Source organism: Pungitius pungitius, chromosome 3 (assembly GCF_949316345.1).
Source record: "Pungitius pungitius chromosome 3, fPunPun2.1, whole genome shotgun sequence".
Lineage (NCBI taxonomy): Eukaryota > Metazoa > Chordata > Actinopteri > Perciformes > Gasterosteidae > Pungitius > Pungitius pungitius.
Genome location: NC_084902.1, coordinates 9,736,478 through 9,760,496, shown reverse-complemented (window position 1 = coordinate 9,760,496; position 24,019 = coordinate 9,736,478). Strand labels below are relative to the sequence as shown.

Here is a 24,019-nt window from a genome sequence, read left to right as displayed (position 1 = left end):
GGATGTCACAACACTTGTCACTTATGTAATGTTTACAGGGCTCCAGGAGCCTGGCAAGGTTGTGCTCCTGACTGTGACCGTATGTAAAGATGATTTTCTGTTTTCTAAATTTTATAAATCTGAATAAGGAGAATCTAAAATCCCAGCTACTTTTTTTTTGGTGCTTTTTTTCTATGCATAACCCCCCCCTGCGCTCCCCCTCCTGCAATTTTACCTTCATGTGAAACGGGTGTGTATTATTTTCTCTATTTGTACATATTGTGATGGTAATTTCTCTTTCGTTGTTTACATTTGTACAGTGCCGGACGGCTTAAAGCTCGTGCATGTTTTGCAGCCATTTGAAACTGTTTTTCTTTTTTTAGTTGCCTGTTTTTGAATTATTCCTAATTTATGGACGCTGTATGTTGGGAATTGTGTAACTGCTGAACTACAGGGTGGAGAGTTGATGGAGTAGCTGGTGTATTGGTGGAGTTTTGCAGGAAGCACTTGGGTGAGTTAGTGTGAATGTCTTTGTTTGTTTGTGTTTACATATTGTGGGGGAATGAAATTAAGGGATACGAAACCTGCGAATTTAACAAATCTACAGGTCAAAGTTGTCAAGTCTAGTGCTGCCAAGATTTTTGTGACTACTGTGAGGACTTTGTGTGTGATCTACTTGCATTTATGTCAGGGAAAGTGTGTTGTGTGATGAATGATTGTGATCGAGTGCAGTGTAACTGTTCAGGGATAATGTGTTGTACATAAGTTGACATACTTGCTGTTGCTATGCTTATTATTGTTATTATTAATACGAACAGCCTCCACTTTCCCTAGCAACGTCTCCTGTCTGCTGAGCCCCGGCTTTTGTTATGCTCTGCTGTCTTTGTAAACTTGACACCATTTTGTAATTCATCTTCTCAAGAGGAGCCTCAATAAAGATTTTGAGGTGAAATATTTTGTATTGTCTTTTCTGCTTGTGGTTGCTTTTCTGAACCCTCCCCCACCCCTTTCTCCCCCTTCCTCTGTACCCGAAACATAGTGTTTGAAACTATTTTGGAGTTTCTTTTCTCACCGGGATGTTGTCTTATGCAGAGTGGGTCATTTCTCTGAGGACCACAGTCAGCGTTGAGTTATTAATTTTTAATGTGAGTGTTTGGATTAGGGACCCTCACTCCTTGTTTACATCCTTGTGATGTTACTGGCTTTGTCTAGAGACAATGTAAAAAAAAAAAAAATTGTGTCAGTGTGAGTGTATTTTTGCGTTGGCTCCTGCAGTTTGTAAGCTGGGTGCAGCGAGTTGCGATGGGACACTGGTTTCTCAGAGTAAAACATTGGGGAGGGCCGGTTTGGTTATTGTTTGTGAACACGTTAGGAGGTAGATGTGGGTCGGTGTCAAGGGGTTGAGATAATTGCTGACTCCATTTTAAGGGCATGAAAACCTCAGCACCAGCATCTCCGGGCCTTAACCCCGCCCCCCTCCTTAATGAAAATGAAGTTGTATGATCCCTCTAGCTCATTAACAGCAGGTCTTTTAATGAGGTTTCAACAGGGTGGGGGGCTGGGTGAATGAAGAGGAGTGGGGTTGGATGGTGGAGGGGTGGAGGGGTGGGGGGAGGTTATTGCACCAGATGCACACACGCCCACTCCTACCAATTACCATTGTGTTACAGAGAAAAACGAGGAAGTGGAGGACGGAGCCCCACAGACCCAGATGAGTCGGTTTGTCTGTTCTCCTCCGCAGAGACAGAAAAAAACAAGGAGGGCGGACGGTACAGGTGACAACCCCGCTCCCTCCGGTAAACCCTGCCCTCCCTTTCGGTTGGGCGCCAAAGCAAGCGCCATTTGGTGCTCGAATGGACCCAATTATGTAAGGTAAGGTGAGACGGGGCGAAACGGCCCAGTAGCCCCTAGAGCAAGTGGATATCTGTCCCACGTCCCAGAGTGCCCTTTGTCTTCCTGCGGTCCACACCTCTGAGAGGCGGCGTCAGGCCCTGCACGGGACAATGTCGGCCACCGCACCAGCCAATCGCAGCGCGAAGAGGTCCTAATGTCGGGCCAATAGGAGTGCTGTGTGTGCTTTCTGACCAATGCCTGCCCCCGGGGCAGCAGAAACTTGGACTTTGAGATTCAAATAGTTGTGTCTTGACTCCACAGAGAGAACTTTTGTTGGTCTTGAAGTTGGGAGAGGCCACTTCAGGAGAAAGACGCAGCAGAGACCTGCAACCAATTTAAATAAGCTACACACACTTAAACAACTCTTACTCTTGACACTAAATTAGATATTTTGTTGTAAAGAGAATTTGGGATTTTGTTTCTTTTAACATTCTTTAAATTTGTTGCTTTGGAATCTACTTTTATTTTTTCCTTAAGGTTTTCTGAAATTAGTGTTTCCAAAATTTTTAAAAAAGGAACAAATGTGAGTGTTTTGAAGTCGCCTTTTTATTTAAATAATCAGTTAACATACTGACGTGTGTAGAGATAAGGAAGTTTATGTAAAGACCTGTTATCCATTGTCTGTTAAAGAGGAAGCGTAGACAAGGAGAACATCATGGAAGCCCAGAGCAGAACGTTGGGGAACACAACGATCAGTTAGGATAGATTAGGATTCCACCAAAAGTAAGTTGGCTATAGTCTCAGTCATAACATGGTGTCAAAGAAAATACGCCAGCGGTCTCCTGCATCATTTTTAGACATTTAAATGGAACGACTGAGCCGTCTGACTGCTCTACGTTGTGGTGCTTAGAGACAAAAAAAGCCCAATTTTGTGTCAGTATAGTGGCAAAATCACAAATTCAGATTAAATGTAAGGTGATTAGCTCTGGAAATGCTCACAACAAAGGGAATGTCAGAGCTGTGTGTTTGCTTTCCTACAGGGCAGGCCTGTGGCCATAAGAGGCTCTCACTTATGTATGAGAAGATTGTGCTTTATCATGGAAAAAGCCAATTAACTGGGATTTTTTAATTACATTTCTCACGGCGTACTGTGTGCAGCCTCTAATCGTCTATGCCGTCCCTGTCCTGTTGTCCTCGCTATACCCAGAATAGTTGAGGAGAAGAAGGCAGCGGCTGAGGATTAAATCATCTCCAGGGCAGGCTGAGACGGGGATAACAAGAAAGAGAAAGATGCATTTGGGAGTGATCCGAGAAAAAACCGCAGGACTCCCTCTCCGCTCTTTATCGTCGCACCGTTCCCACAATCCCCACCTTTTCTCATCCATCCCTCATCCCGCAATGACCGCAGAGTGAAATCTGAACCCTGGAATTACACCCACTTCACCTTTTCTCCCGCACCCTCCCCTCGCCATCCCAACCTTTAACAGTTAGAGTGAGGGGAAATGCAAACCCAGTGCCATTCAACGCCTTCTTATGACAAGAGGATGGAAGGACATAAAGAGGTGAAATAACGTCACTAATCACTAAGCCCCAGCCCCGTGGGGTGAGTCTCGGATGGGTCTGAGTACGAGGAAGCATTGATGAGATTGCAGTCAGGTTGTTTAAAAAACAAAATAGAGGAACTTCAGAGATTTCTCTTTTTTTTCACAGCGTGAAGCGGTGTTACATCAAACAGGCAGAAATTGTTAGCGGGTAATGATGGTGAAAATACATGTTAAAACAAATTTCCCATCGTGAAAGCCACGGGCTCCTTTTTTTATCCCAGAAGTTATTTTTGTGTGGTAAACACATAAAGGAAAATATAGCCCCTCGTCCCCATTGAATACAATATCTCTTTATATGAACCAAACCGGCTCTGTGAGAGCCATATCGCTATCTGAAATCAGCTTTTATTTACAACCCTAATCCTGACTGAACAAAGTGTAGTCTCCCAGCAGCTTTTAAAGAGGAGCATCACTTTCTTCTAAATTTACAATACAACAGAATATGATACAAGATGTTTTATATGTTGCATTATATACAATGTGATACAGTACAATTCATTTCAATTGTATACAAAACAATGAGATATGACACAAATGCATGCAATTATTCATTGTGGGTCTTAACTAGTTTTTCTTATGAAAAACAATTAGTTTTGCTTCCATTTTTGTTTCTGCACTGTAGACAGAGTTGTTTTACAGCCACTTTGTCAGTTAAGCGTCTTCCTAAGAGCAGATAGTAGTTTGTTACCATGATGGATTGTGCTAGAATCTTCTAAACACGAGCCTGCAAATAGGGACAGGCTGACTGACAGCACTTGTGTCTGACGTTTGTGGGATAACCAAAGACCCTGCGTAGCGTAATCGCATAGCACTGTTGTCTTGGTGTCTGAATTGGGCCTCTGACATGGATTATTGACCTGAATACTGGGTGTTTTTTACACCACATCCTGTTTACAGACAAGTTTTACCTGCAGTATATTGCTCATACATACATATAATATATATATATATATATATATATATATATATATATATATATATATATATATATATATATATACATATTAGAGAGAGGGAGATAGAACAGATCACAAACCTTAAGAAAATGGCGAGATGAGGAGAACAAACATCTGCCGGCTCAAACACTTTCAGACAAACTGTTCCTCAAACGGCTGCTGCTCTCTTTGTCTTTCATAAACACACACACACACCCACACACACACACGCGCGCGCATGCACGCACGCACACACACACACACACACGCGCACACACACACATCTCTTGCTGCACCTGGTGACCCTCCTTGTCAACCTCACAGTTAGTCAGTTCCTCTGGTAATTGCACATGCACAGGCAAACAAATGTATTCACGTCAGTCAGTTTTGTTTCTCGTCCAGCCAAGAAATGTCCATAAATACAAGAAAAACTTGGTCGACAACCCTCAGTGGCCGCCTCCCTCCCCCCCCCCCCCTCCCTTTACATTGCTCACATCTCCGGGGTCAGAGGTGTTACCTGCTAGCATGCATAGTAAGGTCATGAGGTAGAGTTCGGTCCCATGACAGGTGAAAATGCTTTCATGTGTCTGTCCCCCCGCGTGCCTGAGGCCAGGTGAACTGAAGCCTCTAACCACGTCTGCACAAACACAGCTTATTAAGGTCTTTACCTTCAGACGTTGTATTTATACAAATGATCCTGGAAGTTACCTTGATGCAGGTAGTGACAGGTACTCATTACGCTGGAGAATGAACCCATTCGAGTTATATTCGGATATGTCTCATTATAAAATTACTCTTACCTGATGCATTTACATGCATTTGGTTTTGAGGCAGCTCATTCTAACTACTTTAAATACTGTTCTATAACAATATATTTTGCAAACTAAATTTTCAATTTGATTTTAAAAGCGCTTAGTTGACAAAGTAACTACGGTTAAAATAACAATATAGCTTCCATAAGAGTGAAGTTAAGTTGATAAAGTACCATAAAATGGTAATAAATCTTCTTGGACTTATTATGCATGAAAGCGAAAAAAATGATGTATACTGCCTTAACCTAAATACCAGCTGTGACTAATAATATGACTATACTTCCATTTGACATTAACCATAAATTGCATTTAAAAAATCCATAAAATATTGCCTGCACATTGTCCTCAGTATTGACAATACTATGGGGGAAAAAAGAGAATCTCAAGATGTAAGCAGTCTATTTCTAATGAAGATAAGCTAACAGACATCAGAGACACAATCAGCAGAATGATAACAGACAATCTATCGCTGACATATTCCGTTGGCCTCTCCTCTTCTGGCACCCTCAGTCCGGTGCTCTTTGAGTGATTGGGCAGAAAACGAGCCGGGACAAAGCCGGTTAACCCGGCGGGGAGAGCGAGAGGGGCCCGGGGGCCGCTGCTGCCGGGGTCGTGGGATCAGAGCGGGTCATGGAGGTGTGGGAGTGTCTGCTCAGCCCTCTGACCTTTGTCGCCGAGGCTTCGTAATCCCGTCCTCAAAGAGCAAACGGACATAATAGAGAGCCAATGAATGGAGTTAAATGGTGACCATTAGACGGATCCGTGTCCCTATTCTTCTTGTTTGTTTAGTCCCGGTCAGTCTCACGTTTTCAGTGTAATCAGGCGTGTGATGGAGGGACGCCTGGAGATGCCTGGAGAGGCCCGCAAACAGTTTATTGGAAATGGATAATATAATGAGTGACAGACAGAAGGGAGGGAGAGAGAGAGAGAGAAAGGAGGGGGACGGTAATTGGAGGTCCTCTTCAGATCATTTCAGTCCCGATGAGAGTTCCTACTGTTTTGTCATTCTCAGCAAAACAATCCCACCAGTATATGTTGTATCCCTGACAATCCCTTTTCTGGTAACATGTTTTAAAAATCCATCATTTAGAGGAGATGATTTTTTTTCAAGGTAATTGCAAGTGTTGTAAATAGGACAAAAAGAACAAAACTACACAACAAAGTTGTGTTGGAAAATGTTCAAACAATGGTTCTCCTTTTGTTGTTTGTTTACTTTATTCAGGGTACAACATCATAGTTAAGCATGAATAATAGATCAAATGTAAACCATTAATTAGAACAATGTTTGGGTTGCCAGGTTGTAAAACGGATCTGGCTTTTGAGTCGTTAGTATCTCACTATATAATAAGCCAGTGAAATACGCAGTAATACATGTAAATATGTTTATCATTTTGGTAACGTATTAGTAGAATTTTAAGGCTTGTTCAAGATCTTTGAGGAACCAAAAAGAGAATAAAAGAGGCAAATTGTTCCGTTAAAGCAAAACATTTATTCAGGATCTGGCAACCAAGGTCTTGCTCTGGTGGCCTATAACTGATACATGAAGGACATGTAAATGATGTATTAACATTGATAAAGCCTTGTGTTAAAATCAAATAAACATTATTAATCAACTGTCCATTGCAGTATTAACTCACCTTCACTTTTGTAAATAAACTACATACAAATATACATTCAACTACTAAAAGTGGACTAGTGTATGAACATTTTTTGAGCTCCTGTTCTGTCTAATATACAATTATAATCCAAATGATAAGCACAGACAAGTTTGTTAAAGCTTATAAGGAAAGCAGAAGGTATCGTCTATAGATGACAAATAATAAAAAGAACCGCCAATATATCTGACATGCTCCTTCTTATAATGAAACGTGTTATTTGTTGTGTGCTTATTCTCTACATCTCTACATGATTAATATAGCGATGTGGTTAAATTTCTTCAATCGCTGATTCATCATATAACAATTATCACCACCACTACCACACTGTACACCAAAGGCCTCCACGGACGCGTGGCGCCTTTGCGTGGAGTAGACTGACACCTGGCGTCCCCACCACACCACTCTCCTCCGGTGCACACTCCGGATTCAACGGAAAAGCACAGAAGCATTCAGTATAGTCCTAAAAGCCCTAAAAAAACTCTAAAGTCCCGGTTCTTGAGGGCCTAGTAACAAGCTTTTTGAAGAAGCCCGTTGCCTCCGACTGCCTGATAAATCAGAGAAGGATCAAAGAGGCTGTCGGCACCGTGTCATTAGTCCGACTCCAGCGCGCCACGGCCCGCGGCGCTCGGCACTCCTCTCCGGTCCGGGCAGAGCCGGGGAGGTGCTCCTGGTGTCCCTCACGGTCTGTGGTGGGTGTGCGCTTTGATCTGTATTTAAGAGACGGCTGCTCAGCGCACCTTTCCCGGGTGACCGTTTTTTTTGACTGCGGATCCACTGACAGCATGGCGACCGAGCAGGATTCAGCTCCGGGCTCCATCGTGAACCCGATCAAGTTCATGGATCAGGACTTCCAGGATCTCCTGCAGAAATGTCTGAAGTCTGGGAAATTGTTTGCTGATCCCTGCTTCCCCCCCCAGCAGACGTCCATCGGTATGCCGGAGGATCCGGATCCAAAAAAGGCGATCAAGTGGCGGCGACCCAAGGTAGACCAAGTTGCGCGTGCGTGTAACCTGCCAGCTGCAAGTCAGATGTGTTTTTTTTTCTTTAATTGAACGATTGACAAAACATTTTAAGTTCAAAAATAATTATTAATCATGTCATGTGACAACTTCCTCTATGTCTAAAACATGCGAAAATGAAATAGGCTGCCATATTTGTTAAGGCGTAGTCTGCTGACACACGTTCAGTTTGAGATAACGAAAAGCTGAACGCATGTATTTGTTTGGGCCACTTGGAAATATTTAAACAAATGGAGCACGAGAAAGTAATGTGAAATGTATTACCATTGTTTCCTTTCAAGACAGTGTTTGCAGAGTTGTAGTCAGCTGATTGACTTATTCAGTCAGATGTGTTTCAGGTCTGAAGACGCAGTTCCCGAGACATAGGAACACAAATTTAAAAAATTGTTTTCCTCCAAGCCAGAATATATTCAATAGTCACATATTACATCCTGAAGATATTAAATTCTATGAACTGTATGAAAATATTTTTGATTTAGGATGAATAGAGGTTAGGATGTTTGTAAATCGGTGGGTCAATGATATGCCAGAAATAAGAAATCCTCATATTTGTTCATTTTAGTATAAAAAAAAATCAAACTGAAATATTCCCACATTCACATTCTGTCTGAAGGAAATTGGTGTGAACGCTGTATTTGTGGAGGACACAATTGGGACAACTGACATCTGTCAGGGCCAACTGGGTGAGTATCAGACAAAACTCCAACTCTCCTGCTCCCAGAGGAATGTGTTTCACGCTGAACTGTCTTAAACTGGCATTGCGCAACATCCTGGAAAAGTAATACTTACACAACCAAAAGCTGCAAAAGCCCTTCAGTTTATTTCTATTCAGTTTATTTTTATTCATCCAGAAAAAGGCAGTGACTTCATAGCACAATGGGCCCCAGGGACAAAACTTCAAACACATAGAGAAAGGGGAGAGGGGAGTGTTCCCTAAACCTCAAATCTGCAGGGGTCCAGACGTCATCAAATCTGTGTGGTTCAGTGTGTTTCTTATTTGTGGTGAACAAGAACATTCTTTAGCATAATGTGTTAATTGATATGTTGGTACCAATCTTCTTTTTCTTTGTCTTGCTCCATGTTGGAGTTTTAGATTCTCTATTAAACTCTTTCAAAGGTGCTTTACAAGATTGTTTTACTGCAACATCTCCAGATGGTTCCCATCGCAGAGGAACGTCTCTCAGTACACGTGTACAAGAGTGAGAGAGAGAGAGAGAGAGAGAGAGAGAGAGAGAGAGAGAGCTTCCCCTGTCCAAAAAGCAATCATTACCAAACACTATTTTTAAAACGTGTCCGTGCAAGCTTTTGTGTGTTTTCTTTGTTTGTTTTTCAGGTAACTGTTGGCTGCTAGCAGCCCTGTCCTGTCTCACCATGCACCCCCCACTCTTTGAGAAGGTGGTGCCCCCCAACCAAAGCCTGTCTGAGAGCTATGCAGGGATCTTCCATTTTAGGGTAAGATATAAAACACAGAACCTCTGACTTCCTGCCTTTTTTCATAGTGAAAGAAGTTGCTAATTAGTCCTCCAATCAATTTACAGCCGTTAGCCACACACTGTTACTACGCTCAAGTGTCAATCATCGCAGCTCGATCTCATCTGTCGCCCGATCAGAAGTCTAGATATACTTGATATTCTACAAGAAAGCACATACTTATGATAATAATCGAATTGACTCAGCATAACCACAAAAAACGTTTCTGGAAAAAGTTCTGTGTGTTAAATACTGTATTCAAGGGCATGAGGGTCAGGCTTCTAACCTACACAGATGAATCAAACATCTGACTGTTAGACGTGTCAATCGTGTCAACGCAAACAGCTGGATATTGATGTTCTGTACAGCTTCTGCTCAGTGGTTCGTTTGCCCCGGAGCATTTGACCTGTAGAGACTGTTAGGGAGAATGTGACATGACTTGACAAGTAGGACGGAAGGACTGGGAGCTCATTCGGCCCCTTCAGGCTGATGGGAGCGCAGTCCGGACATGCAGGTAGTGACTACCCCTGGGAAACACACACGCACGCACGCACGCACACACACACACACACACACACACACACACACACACACACACACACACACTCACAGAACTATGAAAGGCCAGTGCAGGCCTGCTCTAAGCTGCCGTTCAGTAGACACGAATAACCAGTACAGTACAAACCTCTACTCATCAACACCAGCTGCTTTTCATTCAAAATGTTATGTTTCTGATTTTAAGCTTGAATATGTCATGTGATATATTTAGTATCACCTGCTGCGATAAGACACGTACATGTGTGTAGCAGCTTTCAGCAAAAAGACAATATAAAGTGATTTACATGTATATATACGACATGTAAATAAAGGTAATCAGTAAACTGGGCCAAACGTTGGGTCAACACATCTACAGACGCAGGTACTCGTGTGAGGGGAAGATTTTGAGCCATCATTGGGCCATGAGGCTATAAAAAATTTAATAGAATTTAAATAAATCAAAGCGAGAAGAGTCTAAAATATACATTATTACAACAGCCATTGGTCCGCTATGAAGGGGTAGCTCAAGAACCCACAGAGATTGTTTACACATACAGTTATCTTTAGAAAACAACTTTATGGTTTTGATTCAATCTCACTGCTCTTATCAAGTCGCTTTGAGCTGTTTCCAAACTAACTGACCTCAACCAAAGAGCAGACAGACACAATTAGAGAACAGCTGCTTACCGTTTAAGCAGAAAGTCAGATATATTTTGCAGGAGTTGGTGGAGACCCAATGCAGAGCTAAAAGAGAGTTAGTATCGCACTTCATCAAGTAAGAAGAAGAAGTAAAAAGGGAGGTATTTGGGACATAAAGTCCAGGCCTTGTTCCTCTTCGTCTTCCTCCTCGTTATCGCTTCCTTCTGATTCATTGCACCGTTTCCGTTGCTCTGTTCTCACCATCCCTCTCCCTGTGCGTCGCTGCGCAGTTCTGGCAGTATGGTGAGTGGGTGGAGGTGGTTGTGGACGACAAGCTGCCAGTACGCGAAGGCCGTCTGCTCTTCAGCTACTCTCCCACCCGCAACGAGTATTGGAGCGCCCTGGTGGAGAAGGCCTATGCCAAGTCAGTTTCCACTACCAAGCATATGTTTCTGGGTTGCTATGTCTGCGATCCTGGTTTTCCTCTCTGTATACGTGTGCGTGCAGCTACAGGGATTGGACAAAAACACTCTTTCTCACCTCATCTCACGAAGGTTAGTTGGATGCTACGGAAGCCTGAAGGGGGGCAACATTTCAGAGGGAATGGAAGATTTCACCGGGGGAATCGCGCACTCGCTGCAGGTCTCATCTCGTGCCCCTCAAGTCCTCTGGAGGTCTCTGACAGCCGCACTGTCCCGAGGGAGCCTGCTCAGCTGCTTCATCCAGGTACGTGCGCGACCTGCGGGAGTTCACGCTGCACAAAGACGGATGCAACTTCAGAACCACTCGAGCTGCTCTCTTTGTCTTCACAGGCCAGCAGCAGCCCAGATATCGGTAAAGTGACCGCAGACGGGCTGGTTAGGGGCCACGCTTACGCCATCACCGACAGCGACAAAGTCAGTACGACACACAGGCCACACGGCAGCGTTATTTAATTCACTTATTGTTGTCATTGCGTGGTTTTACTGTTCCTTCTGTTACTGCGATGAGCCGTGTCTCCCCAAAGACCATAATGTGTAACCCTATAATGTATTTTCATGAGAAACGGATGTAATTCATTGTCAAACCATCTTTCTGAAATGTCATCCAATCTCCTTTAATATAATCTCATCGCTGTTTGATCTTATTTTATTTCATTCAAATACTCAAATCTAATCTAATCCCATCTCATCCAAACTGCACTAAAATCATCTAACCTAATGTAACCTAATCATATCGTCCAATGGAATTACAAGTCATGTTATTTCATTTAATCTCTTCTGTTTCACTATATTAAAAAAAAAAATCTAATTGGGTTGAAATGAAATTGGATTTTATCTCACCATCCATCTCTACACTGACCTAATCTAATCATATTTCTTCAGTAAACAAAATAAATCTTAGTAAATCTTTAAGTCCATTAACAGATGTTCTGGATTTAGTCGTTTCTTCTCTCTAAACTTTTCAGGTAACAAAAGCGTCAGATGAGATTTTGTTGCTGAGGCTGAGGAACCCCTGGGGCTTTGTTGAATATCGCGGACCCTGGGGTGACGAGTGAGGAAGCTTCCTGTTTATGCACTTTGTGGAGAGAAGGAGCACACTCATTGGGTTTCTCTTTGTATATGTGTGACTGCAGGAGTAAAGAGTGGGATGACGTGGTCAAAGCAGAGAAGGAAAGGATTGACCTGAAACAGAAAGAAGATGGAGAGTTCTGGTTTGTGTTTTTTTTTTAAACTACTCACAGAATATAAAGTATACAAATACTTTCTTTGTATTAATTTACTGATATCACACGGTGAAAGTGCTCCACTACATGTAAATGTCCTGCATCTAAAATCTTAATTCTGAAAAGGTATAAAAATATAATCAGACACAATTGTAAATTTAAAGTAAAAGTACCCATTCATATTTGACTCTTACTGATGATTCTAGATTAATATATCTGTTGTATTAATGTGAATGTTACATTTTACTGCTGTCTCCTTCTTTAATGTTGGCTAGTTGAATCTACAGCAAAGCACCAAATGTAATAAAATAATTGGGTTTGTAGCAGTAAAGCATTCATGGGCTCAAAAAAAAGCCCTTTTTTCATCTTTATCAGCTGATCTAAATTATTTATATACTGTCATAAGTAGTGAAGAATACTAAAGTAGTAACCGAATATTTCCGGTGTCGAGTGTGGTGCAGGTAAAGATGCAATAGCAGCTGCTATTCACACACGATAGGCTCTCTGATGTAAATAAGCCTCTCCATCAGGATCAGCGCTGAGGACTTCGGCAGGCTGTTTAATGTTGTGGAGATCTGCAGTGTGAATCCTGACAACCTGGAGGAGCAAAACATCTCCCCATATACCTGGAGCATCAGTGAATATAAGGGATGTTGGGTTTCGGGGAGCTCTGCTGGTGGTAGCTGCAAATACAACCGTATGTTACTAAATTTGTTCTTGTGGATGTGTGCATTCAAAAGCTAACCTGTTATCATTTAATCATTGATCATATTTGTTTCCCTAAGAATCGTTCTGGAAGAATCCTCAATTCCAGTTGGATCTCACGCAGCACGACCGGGCGGAGGAGGACAATCGGGATGATGACGGGGCCAGAACCCCGGAGGAGAAGAAGAAACAGAAGGGCAAAGCCAAACAGTGCACCGTGTTTTTGGAGCTGCTGCAGAAAAACCGCAGGAAGAAGACTCAAATCGACTTCCTCCAAATCGCTTTCCACATTTACAAGGTCACATTTACTTTGTTTAATTACTTATTGATTTATTGAACATTGTGATCGCTCACACCCGTCTTTTTTTCTCCTTTGTAGGTTCCTCCTGAGGTGAGTATCTCACGAGTTACAGATTGTAGATGGTGGTACATAATGTATCGATAAAGTAAGAACGTGATCATCTCCTCATACAGCTTAAGGGTGTGTGTCTCGGGCGCAACTTCTTCACGACAAATTTACCCGTGGGTTCTTCTGGAAAATATGAAGCTCAGAGGTAAAAGACCATCAGAAAAAAAATATTAATACATTTTTAACAATATTTTCACAAATGTGCTTGTGATGCTTTTACTTTGTAAGGACTGTAAAACATTCCTATTCCGCGTTATCGATGCACTGAATCGAGTGCAATCCCAATTGTTATTTGTTATATTTGAACCTCACTGCACCCAACATGCGTCAATACTAAACCAAGTTATACTTTTCCAAATAAATGCAAAGCTTGATAATTCATTTCAGTTATTTTCTTCATCTGGTAAGATGGTTTTAAATTAAATTTTATTTCATTATTCCAAAACAAATATGTCTAGGGAGGGAATTAAAAGACAATAAAATATACATACAGGTAAAACAAACGAGACCATATTTAAAACGAGTAACGAGCTTTCAAACACATGAATCATATTGTTTTCCCAATAATGACTTAGTTTTGTGCCACAGGGGTTTGTGTAGGGAGATGCAACTCGACCCGGGGAACTACATCATCATGCCGTCCACCTTTCAGCCCAACCAGCCAGGAGAATTCTTTGTCCGCATTTTCTCCAAGACTGGAAACACTCTGGGGTGAGATGGAGGGGATTTTACTTTGATGGCCCAAGTTATTCCAAAAGACAACAAAAAATCAAGAGACTGCTGTTTACTCAAATTACTTGAAATGACTTTACGCTTTTCTGCAGTTTTCACTGCTCTAAATTATTTAACATCTTTGTTACAGAATAAATAGTTACTTTGATTTGACATAAAAAATGCAATCAATGTATGAGATATGATGCCTTATGTGTGGCTGATTAGACCTACTCAGGTTGCCTTTTATGTGAGGTCACCGTTAATCATATATATATAATATATATTTTTTATTCATATGATAAAATCTGCCTTGCAAGCACAAAATACTGTCTTGTGAGCATAAGAATAAACTTGTGTCCTGTTCCAGGACTCAGGACTTCACCTGCTCCTCTAGCTTCCTTCAGGTAAGTTCAGTGTTTTTGTCTGTACACGTTAAAACAGCAGCCAATAGCCGCTTAGAATACCGTGTGTTTTGTTTGCTGTGTTTCTTCCCGACAGGTTATGGCTACTCCTCTCTCCCCGAAAGATCAAGAGAGAGTTAAGAAGACTTTTGAGGAGGAGGCTGGCAGAGTAAGAAATCCTCATCATTGTTACACGTTCATTTATTTTTTTAAAGTGTAAATTTGGAGCAATTGGTTTTCTGATATCTTGTTTCTCTCACTCAGGATGACAGACTGAACCCCAAGAAGCTCATGAAGCTGTTCAACACAGGTTTAAGATCTTCCGTTTATCAGGTTCTTTATGGTTTGGGTGCATCTAAAAATGACAAGTCTAACCATAAATACCAGCAATAGCCACTAGATGGGAGCAAGGTAGTGACAGGTTCCCTCAAAAGTTGGTCCAGTGGAGTCACTGAGGTCAACAGTCTAGACAGAGGCTCAAAGCTGCAGTCAGACTACATCTTAAGTAATACAAGTGACGACATTTGTCCTAACCTTCCCCTTTCCTCGTCTTAATCCAATTAAACCAGTATTTTCTTTCTCTGCATCAATCTGTGCCTTTCTTCCTGTGATCACAGCTCTTGAGAAAGATTACCATCTGCCACTGGATACATGCAGACAGCTCATCTTTGGAGAGGCTGTATCCTTTGATATACTTCAAATGTCTTGACTCCTCGTATTTAAGGTTCCCTGTTTAACTTATACCGTCCATATGTCTGTGTTTCTCACGAATAATTATAAACCTGTAAAAATCTTCATTGACCTCTGCTAGTGATACATAATGGTGGTTCTACTATAATAGTTCCACATCACAAACTGGCACAGGGATGTGCACGGCCCAGGTGCAGCACGTCGCTGGTTCCATCTACTGAACATCAGTCATTTTGCCCGACGAGTTGTTTGCAAAGAGCCCAGAGATATTAAAAGACAATACCCCGGTCGCGTCATTGTGCCGCCCCGTTGTTTGCTGAACTCAGTTTCCTCATCATTTCATTGCACTTGTCTTCTGTCCTGTTGAGATGTCCTTAACTCTGCTGGCAGACTAAAGGGCAGTGCAGTCTCACCCGGGAACAAACAGAAACCCTGCTGTCCACTCTGCGCCATCTGCAGGTGCAGCTCTATGTGTGTGTGTGTGTGTTTGTGTGTATGTGTGTGTGTGTGTGTGTGTGTGTTAATCTGTTGAAGACAAAGTAGATGAAGAGTGGGGTCATCATTTCTTATTCTTATGCTACTTTCTTTTCAGTCCATCTTTTTCCAGTTTGATGAGGACTCTTCTGGGACCATGAGCCCCTTTGAGCTCAGTGCAGCGCTGCAAGCTGTTGGTGTGCATACACACACACACACACACACACACACGCGCGCACACACACACATGCATTCTATGCTGGTTACAGCTGCTTAGTGTTCCCACCATCGCTCCCGTTTCCCAGGGATGCAGTGTGATGGAAAGGTGTTGCAGCTGCTGTCTGAGCGCTTTGTATCTGGAGAGCTTCACATGCCTTTCCATGGCTTCGTGTCTTGTGTCACCAGGATGCAGAAGCTTTTTGGTAACGCACGCACACACTCACACACATCTGTTGGCCTTTCCGCGATAAAACATATAGAGGAGCATGAAATCAATCACATGGGACAATTCACTGCGGAAAAATACTTTTTGTTACTGAAAAAACATTTATTTTCACAATCAAAAACGTGCATCGATGAATGTATTTGCAAATGACAAGGCAGTACCTTCTGTGCTTTTAGTTATAATTAGAATTAAGGACTTGTAACAGTATTTTTACTCAAGAAAAGATTTGAGTACGTCTTCCATCCCTACATCCAGGAGACTGTTACTGAAGCCCATGATGTGAATATGTAGGGCAAACATACATGTTACACGCGCAGCCTGTTGTTTACTTATCCATTTTGCTTTTATGTGTATTTCGACCATCTCTAAATATATTCATAATACCTGTGAGGAGATCTGCTATGAAAATAAATACTAAACTCAATGCAGAATGGACTTAATGTAGAACTTTTGCGGTGAGACTGAACGCTGTCTCTTCCCCTCAGCTCTGTACGAATCAGAGACCAGTCAGGAAGTGAAAGACAGAGGGATCAACTCTGTGAGTATCTGACCAAATATGCTTTGATTAGTGTTCAAATACCAACCCGGAGAGCTTATTTGTTTTTTGCTCTGATCACCTGTTCACTGTACAGTGGCTGCTCCAGTTCCTGGTGGTGTGAAGAAGGTCGTCACATCTGACCCAGCTGAGTCACAGCATGCTGTGTGTTCCACCACACTATTGACTGCATTTTAAAACAGTTCCTTCTCGTCTGCCTTGTTACAAACAGCGGCGGTCTCGTTAATGCGTTGTGATGCTGTTGTTTTGTTCTTGCTTGATCTTTTTAAATTTTCGTTCATCTGGCTATAGCCTTGGTACAGGCGAAAGGTGAAAGGTTTGGCTTTATTGCCACTATAGTGCAGGATTGCACAGCGCATTGGGGTTGAAACACGCAAAAGAATTATAAATTAAAACAAATCAATTTAGAACAAAGTAGGTAACAGTAACACAAGTATCATAGACTATATTATATCATTTAAAAATATATGCATGGAATGCTGTAATATTACTCCTCTTGTAATAAAACAAATATCATAATTATGTTGAAGGTGTCCTTATTTCTTAGCCCACATTATTAGCTTTTTTCTCAAAGTAATTACATTAGATTGTAGATCTTCAGAATGAATTTAATGATGAAAAGGAATCCAATCTCTTAAAATGAAATGTCAAAAAATGATAAAGCTTACACATAACTTTTAGTGCGTAAACTTCCAAAAAACCTTACATGCCTAAAGTTAACTCATCCCTTCACACACGAGTGCTCCGGGAATGATTAGTGCACACACACACACACACACACACACACACATAAATAGTCAGAGCGAGCTCTGCCCGCCCTGCCGAGGGAGTGAGGTGTATGTCTCAGCAGCGCTGCACGCAGCATCTCTATTCTTATCGCACTGACGCCACGTAAAGCGTCAACATACACTCACCCCTCCTCCACCACGTTCCCTCTCTCCTGCCATCCATCCCTCACCCTTTTCTCTCTCCCCTTCCTGTTCTCTCTAGTAACTGTCTGAGTCTCACAGTCTAAATCCTCCTGACGGTGCTCGCTGCACGCTCACACTATTCTACTCATGCTGCTATTAATAGCGCCTATGTTCACACTTCTTCCTGTTCATCGTTAGGTGACTACACACAGGTTTTCTTCAGCAGCGTCCATTTCTAATGGAGAGAAAGAGGGAAAAGACCAGTGGATTCATCATCGGTGTCCGGCCTCTCCATCAACGCCTACCGCTTTACTGTTTTAATATTTCCAAACCCTTTGCTTTGTCTTGTTTGTGTCGGCTGTGTAGGAGATCAATGTAGCGCCAGTGGCTTCCACATGGCTATCAAACCAGCTATGTACACATGTTGACATGAGGATGGTGCTAAATGAAAAAGTCAGAGGATCACCAAAGTTATTACAGGTCATCCTGAGGAGGACACGAGTGGCTCCAAAAAGTACAAACGTGTAACCCTAACCCCAGTCACTGGATCCCTTCCTCTCAGGACCATCCGTTTTTGAGAAAAACGCCGTGACAAATATTCCAGTCTGGAACAAACCGACGGACCAAAGCTATGGATCTAAAACCACGCTGCTAGCAACTACACTTCACTTTTCTCTAATCTTAATGTTTCACTACTACATAAATGACCTCAAATGAGATTTGATGAAAAAGAATTTCGCATTGAATATTTACTCTGTTACTGTTAATTACACACTATAACGTATTGTACATACACATATAAGGATATTTGTAAGTGTTGATTAATACTGTCAACAAATACATCTTCTCCTACGCCAGCATTTAGGATTATTCTCATTATCTCCTTACAATGACAGTGGTAATTACATGCCAAAACAACTGCTAAATTGGCTATTTAGATACAAAATGTTACCTAAAATCTATTAATTTTGTATTATGGATATACAAATGAAGTCCCTATAAATGTTGAAAAATAACAATACACACCTCTGGAGAAGAGCACCTGCTCATTCAGATCAAAAGACTTCTCATTGTGTTGATTCTTTTCTCAGCGCCGATGCCCATCCTTCCACCTGCCCCCCCCCCCCCCCCCCCCCCCTACCTCCTCCTGCTCCCCCAGCTGTCCTGTGGGATGTGACGATGCTCTGACAGGCTTGGCGTCTGCTCTTGGAGGTGCTGGTATTTCCGTGCCACGGCGGCGGGGGCTGATACAGGAATAGGGCCGGGAGTTGTAGCGTGCAGTGTGGGAGTGGGATCTGTGGAGGACTGTGATGGTTTGACTACGGTGAGATTTTAAGCCCGGTGTGTAGACACAGGAGTTAGACCAGGGAGGATTGCGTAAGTCGGCTCCCTGGCTGCAAATTTAGCCTGGGCTCACTCATGATGAGCAGTACTATCTCAGTCGTCACAGCCGGGGTATTTAAAGATGTGAGTGTGTTAGTACGGGGCTTATTTATAGTGCGTGTTTTATTTATAAGCCGTGAAGATGGATAATTGGTGATGCAAAGAGCGACATTTGCATTAGCGCAGCTCTCCCCTTCACTCTGCTCTCTGTTCCTCATCCCGCTATATTTATGTTCTAAATGTGTCATGGTTGTCGACAAGCAGATGTGTTTCCTCTGTGCCACTGATATATTACAGTGATGTGACAGTTCACTCAAGCTCCTTTTTACTTCTTGCCTAACTTCACACTATGAATAAAATTAGGGCAATTAGACAACATCAAAAGATGTTTGAGGTTAATTTGATTTTCTTTTAGCCTTTTCTGTTTCCTGAGTATTTCATTTTGTCTTATTGGAGTCCAAAGTACTGTCACAACATGATATAAGTACTGACGCACTTATTTAACTTTTCTTTACTGATAACAAACTTCTAAACTGACCTCCCTGATACCGGGCTCCCTTTTCCCAAATATAGAATCTCTATACCTGCATATGTTGAATTCACAGGATAATTTTTTAAGTGACTTTTATATGAGGTCAGGAATGAAGAGAAACTGAATTTATCAATGACTTTGCCAAAGATATTGTATTTAATGTGGAGTGTTCACATCACGTAATCATCTTTAAACCAGGTCTGTCACGGTTTGGGTCTGCTTGTCTTATTTTGTAGCTTTCTTGTGTCTCGTGTCTCTGGGTAACTTCACTTCCTGTCCTGTGATTGCCTGATTGCTTCCACCTGTGTCCAATCACCTGCACCTCCCTTGTGTATTTAAGCCCTGTGTGCCAGTTGTCCTTTGTCGTGTCATTGTCTAATGTCTCCCGTGGTTGGAGCACGTCGGTTTTTGTTTTGTGAAATAAAGAGCACTTCTCGTGGAAGACCCTGCATTTGAGTCCTGCTTCCGCCTGCACCTCCACGCCTACGTGACAGAATGACGCGACCACCTAAGGACTCAGCAGGGTTTGAGCTGAAGAACCCGTTTTTGGGAACCCGTCTGGCCTTTGGTGGGCCTCGCAGCGTTCAGCAGGCTGCCCGGCGCAACGCCAACCCCGGCTCGCCAGCAGGCGCCGGGCAGCGTTCCGGTCACCGCCGTCGCCGCCCTCGCCGCCCTACGCTGACCTCAGGGGAGGTCACCAGCGGGCATTTTCCGGCACCAGGACCCCCCTTAGTCTGGCGGCCCTTCCCTGGGGTCGACCCTCATGTCGACCGGGTGCTCACCTTGGCTGCCAGGCTGCAGGCTGCCTACAGCAAGGCAACACGGGCCCCCAGAGTCTCGCCTCCGCCCGTTCCGGCGCCGAGACGCCCGTCAGCGCCCGTTCCTGCGCCGAGACGCCCGTCAGCGCCCGTTCCTGCGCCGAGACGCCCGTCAGCGCCCGTTCCTGCGCCGAGACGCCCGTCAGCGCCCGTTCCGGCGCCGAGACGCCCGTCAGCGCCCGTTCCTGCGCCGAGACGCCCGTCAGCGCCCGTTCCTGCGCCGAGACGCCCGTCAGCGCCCGTTCCGGCCCCCAGACGCCCGTCAGCGCCCGTTCCGGCCCCCAGACGCCCGTCAGCGCCCGTTCCGGCCCCCAGACGCCCGTCGGCGCCCGTTCCTGCCCCGAGAACCCCGTCGGCGCCCGTTCCTGCCCCGAGAACCCCGTCAGCGCCCGTTCCTGCCCCGAGACGCCCGTCAGCGCCCGTTCCTGCGCCGAGACGCCCGTCAGCGCCCGTTCCTGCCCCGAGACGCCCGTCAGCGCCCGTTCCTGCCCCGAGAACCACGCCCCCGGTCCCGGCCCCGCGGCGCCTGACCATGACCCCTCCCTGCCACCCTCTTGGGACCGCCTGGAAGTCGGTCCTTGAAGGGGGGGTGGGGTCAGGGGTTGGGCCGGAGCCCCACGCCACGACGCCGCAGCCGCACTGCTCTGCGCCCCCCGCCACGACGCCGCAGCCGCACTGCTGAAGTCCCAAATTAAATTATTCTGTTGCGCAATGGTTGATGTCAGTTAAAGACTCTGACTCTTCTAAATGTTACTCCCTCCTTCTCTTATTACTCATGAAACTAAAAACTGTCGGGTTAAGAAGATCTTCTGCTAACTTCCGCTCCAGCTGGTAACCCCTAACTCCTTTTTTAGAAACCTGGTCGAGTGATGATGCATTATTAAAATGTTTTTTAAGGGGACCTTACTTATTTATTTAGGTAATAATAATATCTGTGTGCTCAGCTTCTTTTCAAGTTATGTCTGAACGATATGATTTAACTGAATGGTGTCATGAACATGTCATCGCATTACATCTTAAAACACTGTGACACCTTGTTTTGTACCTACCTCTATTTTGCTTAAACCTCACTGTTAATTGCATTTTTGTGTACGCACATGAGAGAAATACACAAAGACTGAGTCATACTATTTGCATGTACATGACCAATAAAGGGAGATTGTGCTTTTGAAAAGCAATTCTGTTAAAATAGTGAACAATATGAATAATAATGCACCATATAAGGTGGAATAAACAGGCTGCAAACCCATCGGAGTGCTGCTGTCGGTCATTTGTATGTTACACAAATGCCTGACGACAAAAACATGTTTGAGATTCCACTCACTACTCGAATGTGGTCACTGTGTGTGATGCTCAAGTTGTTGTTCAAGCGCCTCATAATTGTTTACGTTGTTTACATGAAAAAAGATGGATAGGTAGATAGATGCAAAAGGAGAGTGGATAAGGAGCTCTGTGTGGGCAGAAGAGGCCAGTGAGGTGAGGGGGATGTCAGGGACACACTGCGGTCCTAGTGACGCTTGCAGTGAGCACAGTCCTCTCTTCCACCCCCATGTCTTTCTCTCCCTCGGTTCCTCTTCCTCACCCACTCACTGAGTGGGGGGAATAATGAAGACGCTTCTGTGTTTCTTATCCGGTCTACTGAACTTAAAAGTGTTAAATGATCAATGGGACGCGTTATATTACCACAACTTATCGTTGTTGAAAGTGTTTTGAGGAGCAGGTTGCGTGATATATTTTAACAGATGCAAACGTGTATTTGATCCTTGAATACTTTGTGGCTCAGGACTTTAAACTCGATGATGTGCCAGAGTAAAAACCTCCCAAATATGGAAACGTAGTAAAGCACATGATGCAGCGCACTACTCTTAAATAAAAATAATAAATAAATAAAATTTGGGGCGTTCCCTTTATCTCTACATTAACATATTTGCCACAAGTTACTTTGAAGATAAAAGTTTTACATAAGAAATATGTCCAAACAGTAAAATATAACTGTTTAAATGTCATAGTACATTTAAAAGTTTAAAACTTAACATTTTCAATGCAGGACTTGTCTCTTAATTATTCAGCCCCTCAAATGAGATGATGTTTTTACTGGGTATCATATGTAAAAGGACCAGGATTTGTTCTTCACCAGCTCAAAGCTAAGAGTCTGCAGTCTAACCTCACTGAGCAAAGAGCACAAAACAAAACTTCTGAGCTATTTTCTAATCTTACTTACGCTGGTGGCCTTCACACTACGACAAGAAGGTGGAATATTATGTTTAAACTTGTTTCAACTACAGCATCTGACTAAATGTACTGAGTTACCCCCCCACTCCCCCCCCCCCTCACACTCTCTACTCACTTTCCCTCTCCCTCTTGTTCGTGTGCCTCCGTTTCTCTGGCAATTTGCCTCAGTGACTGGCAGCGAGCCTGTTGAAAGTAGGCTAGGATTGACGCTGTGCTTGTGTCTGACTCACAGAGAGCTGTGGACTGCTGAAACCCACTGATTGCATTTAACTTTAGGCATTCGACTCCCATGCAGTGCACGATACGTTCTGGCTGAGTTCCCAACAAGAAAAAAGATAGACGCAAAAGATGCCAATTCTTCCTACGCTGTGAACAATATGTAAAGATGATTATTTACAGAGACACCAAAATGAGTCTCCTACTTGTGTTTGTACACTGGCGTGTTTGGGATGATAGCAAACAAATGGCCATTATACAAATTCTTGAACGGAAGAGTTTACGGATGCAAATGAATCTAAATTGACAGAGTTGCATTGTATTGTAAAAACCTCTGTCTAAAAGGATCCGACACCACGCCGCGGGGTGAAATAAGATGACGTGAGAACATTTTTGTCTCAGAAGAATCCATAAGCAAAACTATGACGCATGCACAAACGTTTTACCTTCTCCACAGTTCAAATTATGCTGTGGGTGCCTGTGCTGTGTGGGTTCATATAAACACACAAGTTCACTATTTAACCAGAGACTCACGAGGATTTCACAGTATAAACATAAGTACCTTAACGTAAACAAGACTAAATGGAGCTGCTAGGGAGCTGTGTGCTGAAGCATGGAACAAGAAAAACTGGAAAGTCACATGTGTAAATAATGTAACCGTCTCTTAGAAAACACAGTGGAAGGTCCACGTGAATTTCACATAAGAGTTTTGTGGTCGCACCTGTCGATTGAGGGGTCCTGATGGGGGTGCTGCTCCAGGACATCGCACCTCTGTGGGGCGAAACTTGTGTCTGCAGAAGAAAGTCAAGCAAGTATTTTATATTCAGGTGTCTGTGTGTTGTGTTCACCAAGTTCACAAGTATTATCGAAATATGCTCCTTGCTGCATTTAAATTAGTTAAAAAATCGATGTTGAACACCACGGTAAAGAAGAAATTATATTTATGTGTTACACCTCTAACTTTAGGTCACAAGGTTGGTGACTAAATGATAAGCATATTGATAGAGGAGCGAAAAGCTCCTGGTTTTCTTTGCCACTTTTATTTAATTTGTAATTATAGAAGACAATAGCTTACAGTAAATGTGTGCATATTATCTTTGGGAGAACTGATATGAGGTAACTGTGTCATTATCATGATTATTATTATTATCATGCAAACTGACTCCAGAGGTTTTCTTTTTTAAGACGCTTGTTCTTTTAACTCTACGGTTCACAAGATGCTGTTGATGCTGGTTGTCTTATGCAAGTCTTTTGTTCTAAAGTGTCTTTTTGTATTCCCAGCAAGAGTCCCAGATTAATAAAGTTAGATAAATAAAATGAGTCATCCTTGGTAAAGGGTAAG

The 24,019-nt window shown here is 43.2% G+C and overlaps 1 protein-coding gene across 1 annotated transcript; it reads left to right on the top strand.

Moving 5' to 3' along the window:
• The first annotated feature begins 7,272 nt into the window (after window positions 1–7,272).
• capn12 (calpain 12) lies at window positions 7,273–17,101 on the top strand. Its single transcript, XM_037468976.2, has 22 exons — window positions 7,273–7,804; window positions 8,454–8,523; window positions 9,174–9,292; window positions 10,777–10,910; window positions 11,041–11,212; window positions 11,299–11,382; window positions 11,934–12,019; window positions 12,102–12,179; window positions 12,722–12,888; window positions 12,977–13,194; window positions 13,276–13,287; window positions 13,371–13,450; window positions 13,894–14,016; window positions 14,387–14,423; window positions 14,518–14,589; window positions 14,685–14,730; window positions 15,038–15,099; window positions 15,501–15,569; window positions 15,703–15,781; window positions 15,890–16,006; window positions 16,515–16,567; window positions 16,662–17,101. The coding sequence occupies exons 1-22, from the start codon at window positions 7,604–7,606 to the stop codon at window positions 16,686–16,688; spliced, it is 2,106 nt and encodes a 701-aa protein (XP_037324873.2). The 5' UTR covers window positions 7,273–7,603; the 3' UTR covers window positions 16,689–17,101.
• The last annotated feature ends 6,918 nt before the right edge of the window (window positions 17,102–24,019 follow it).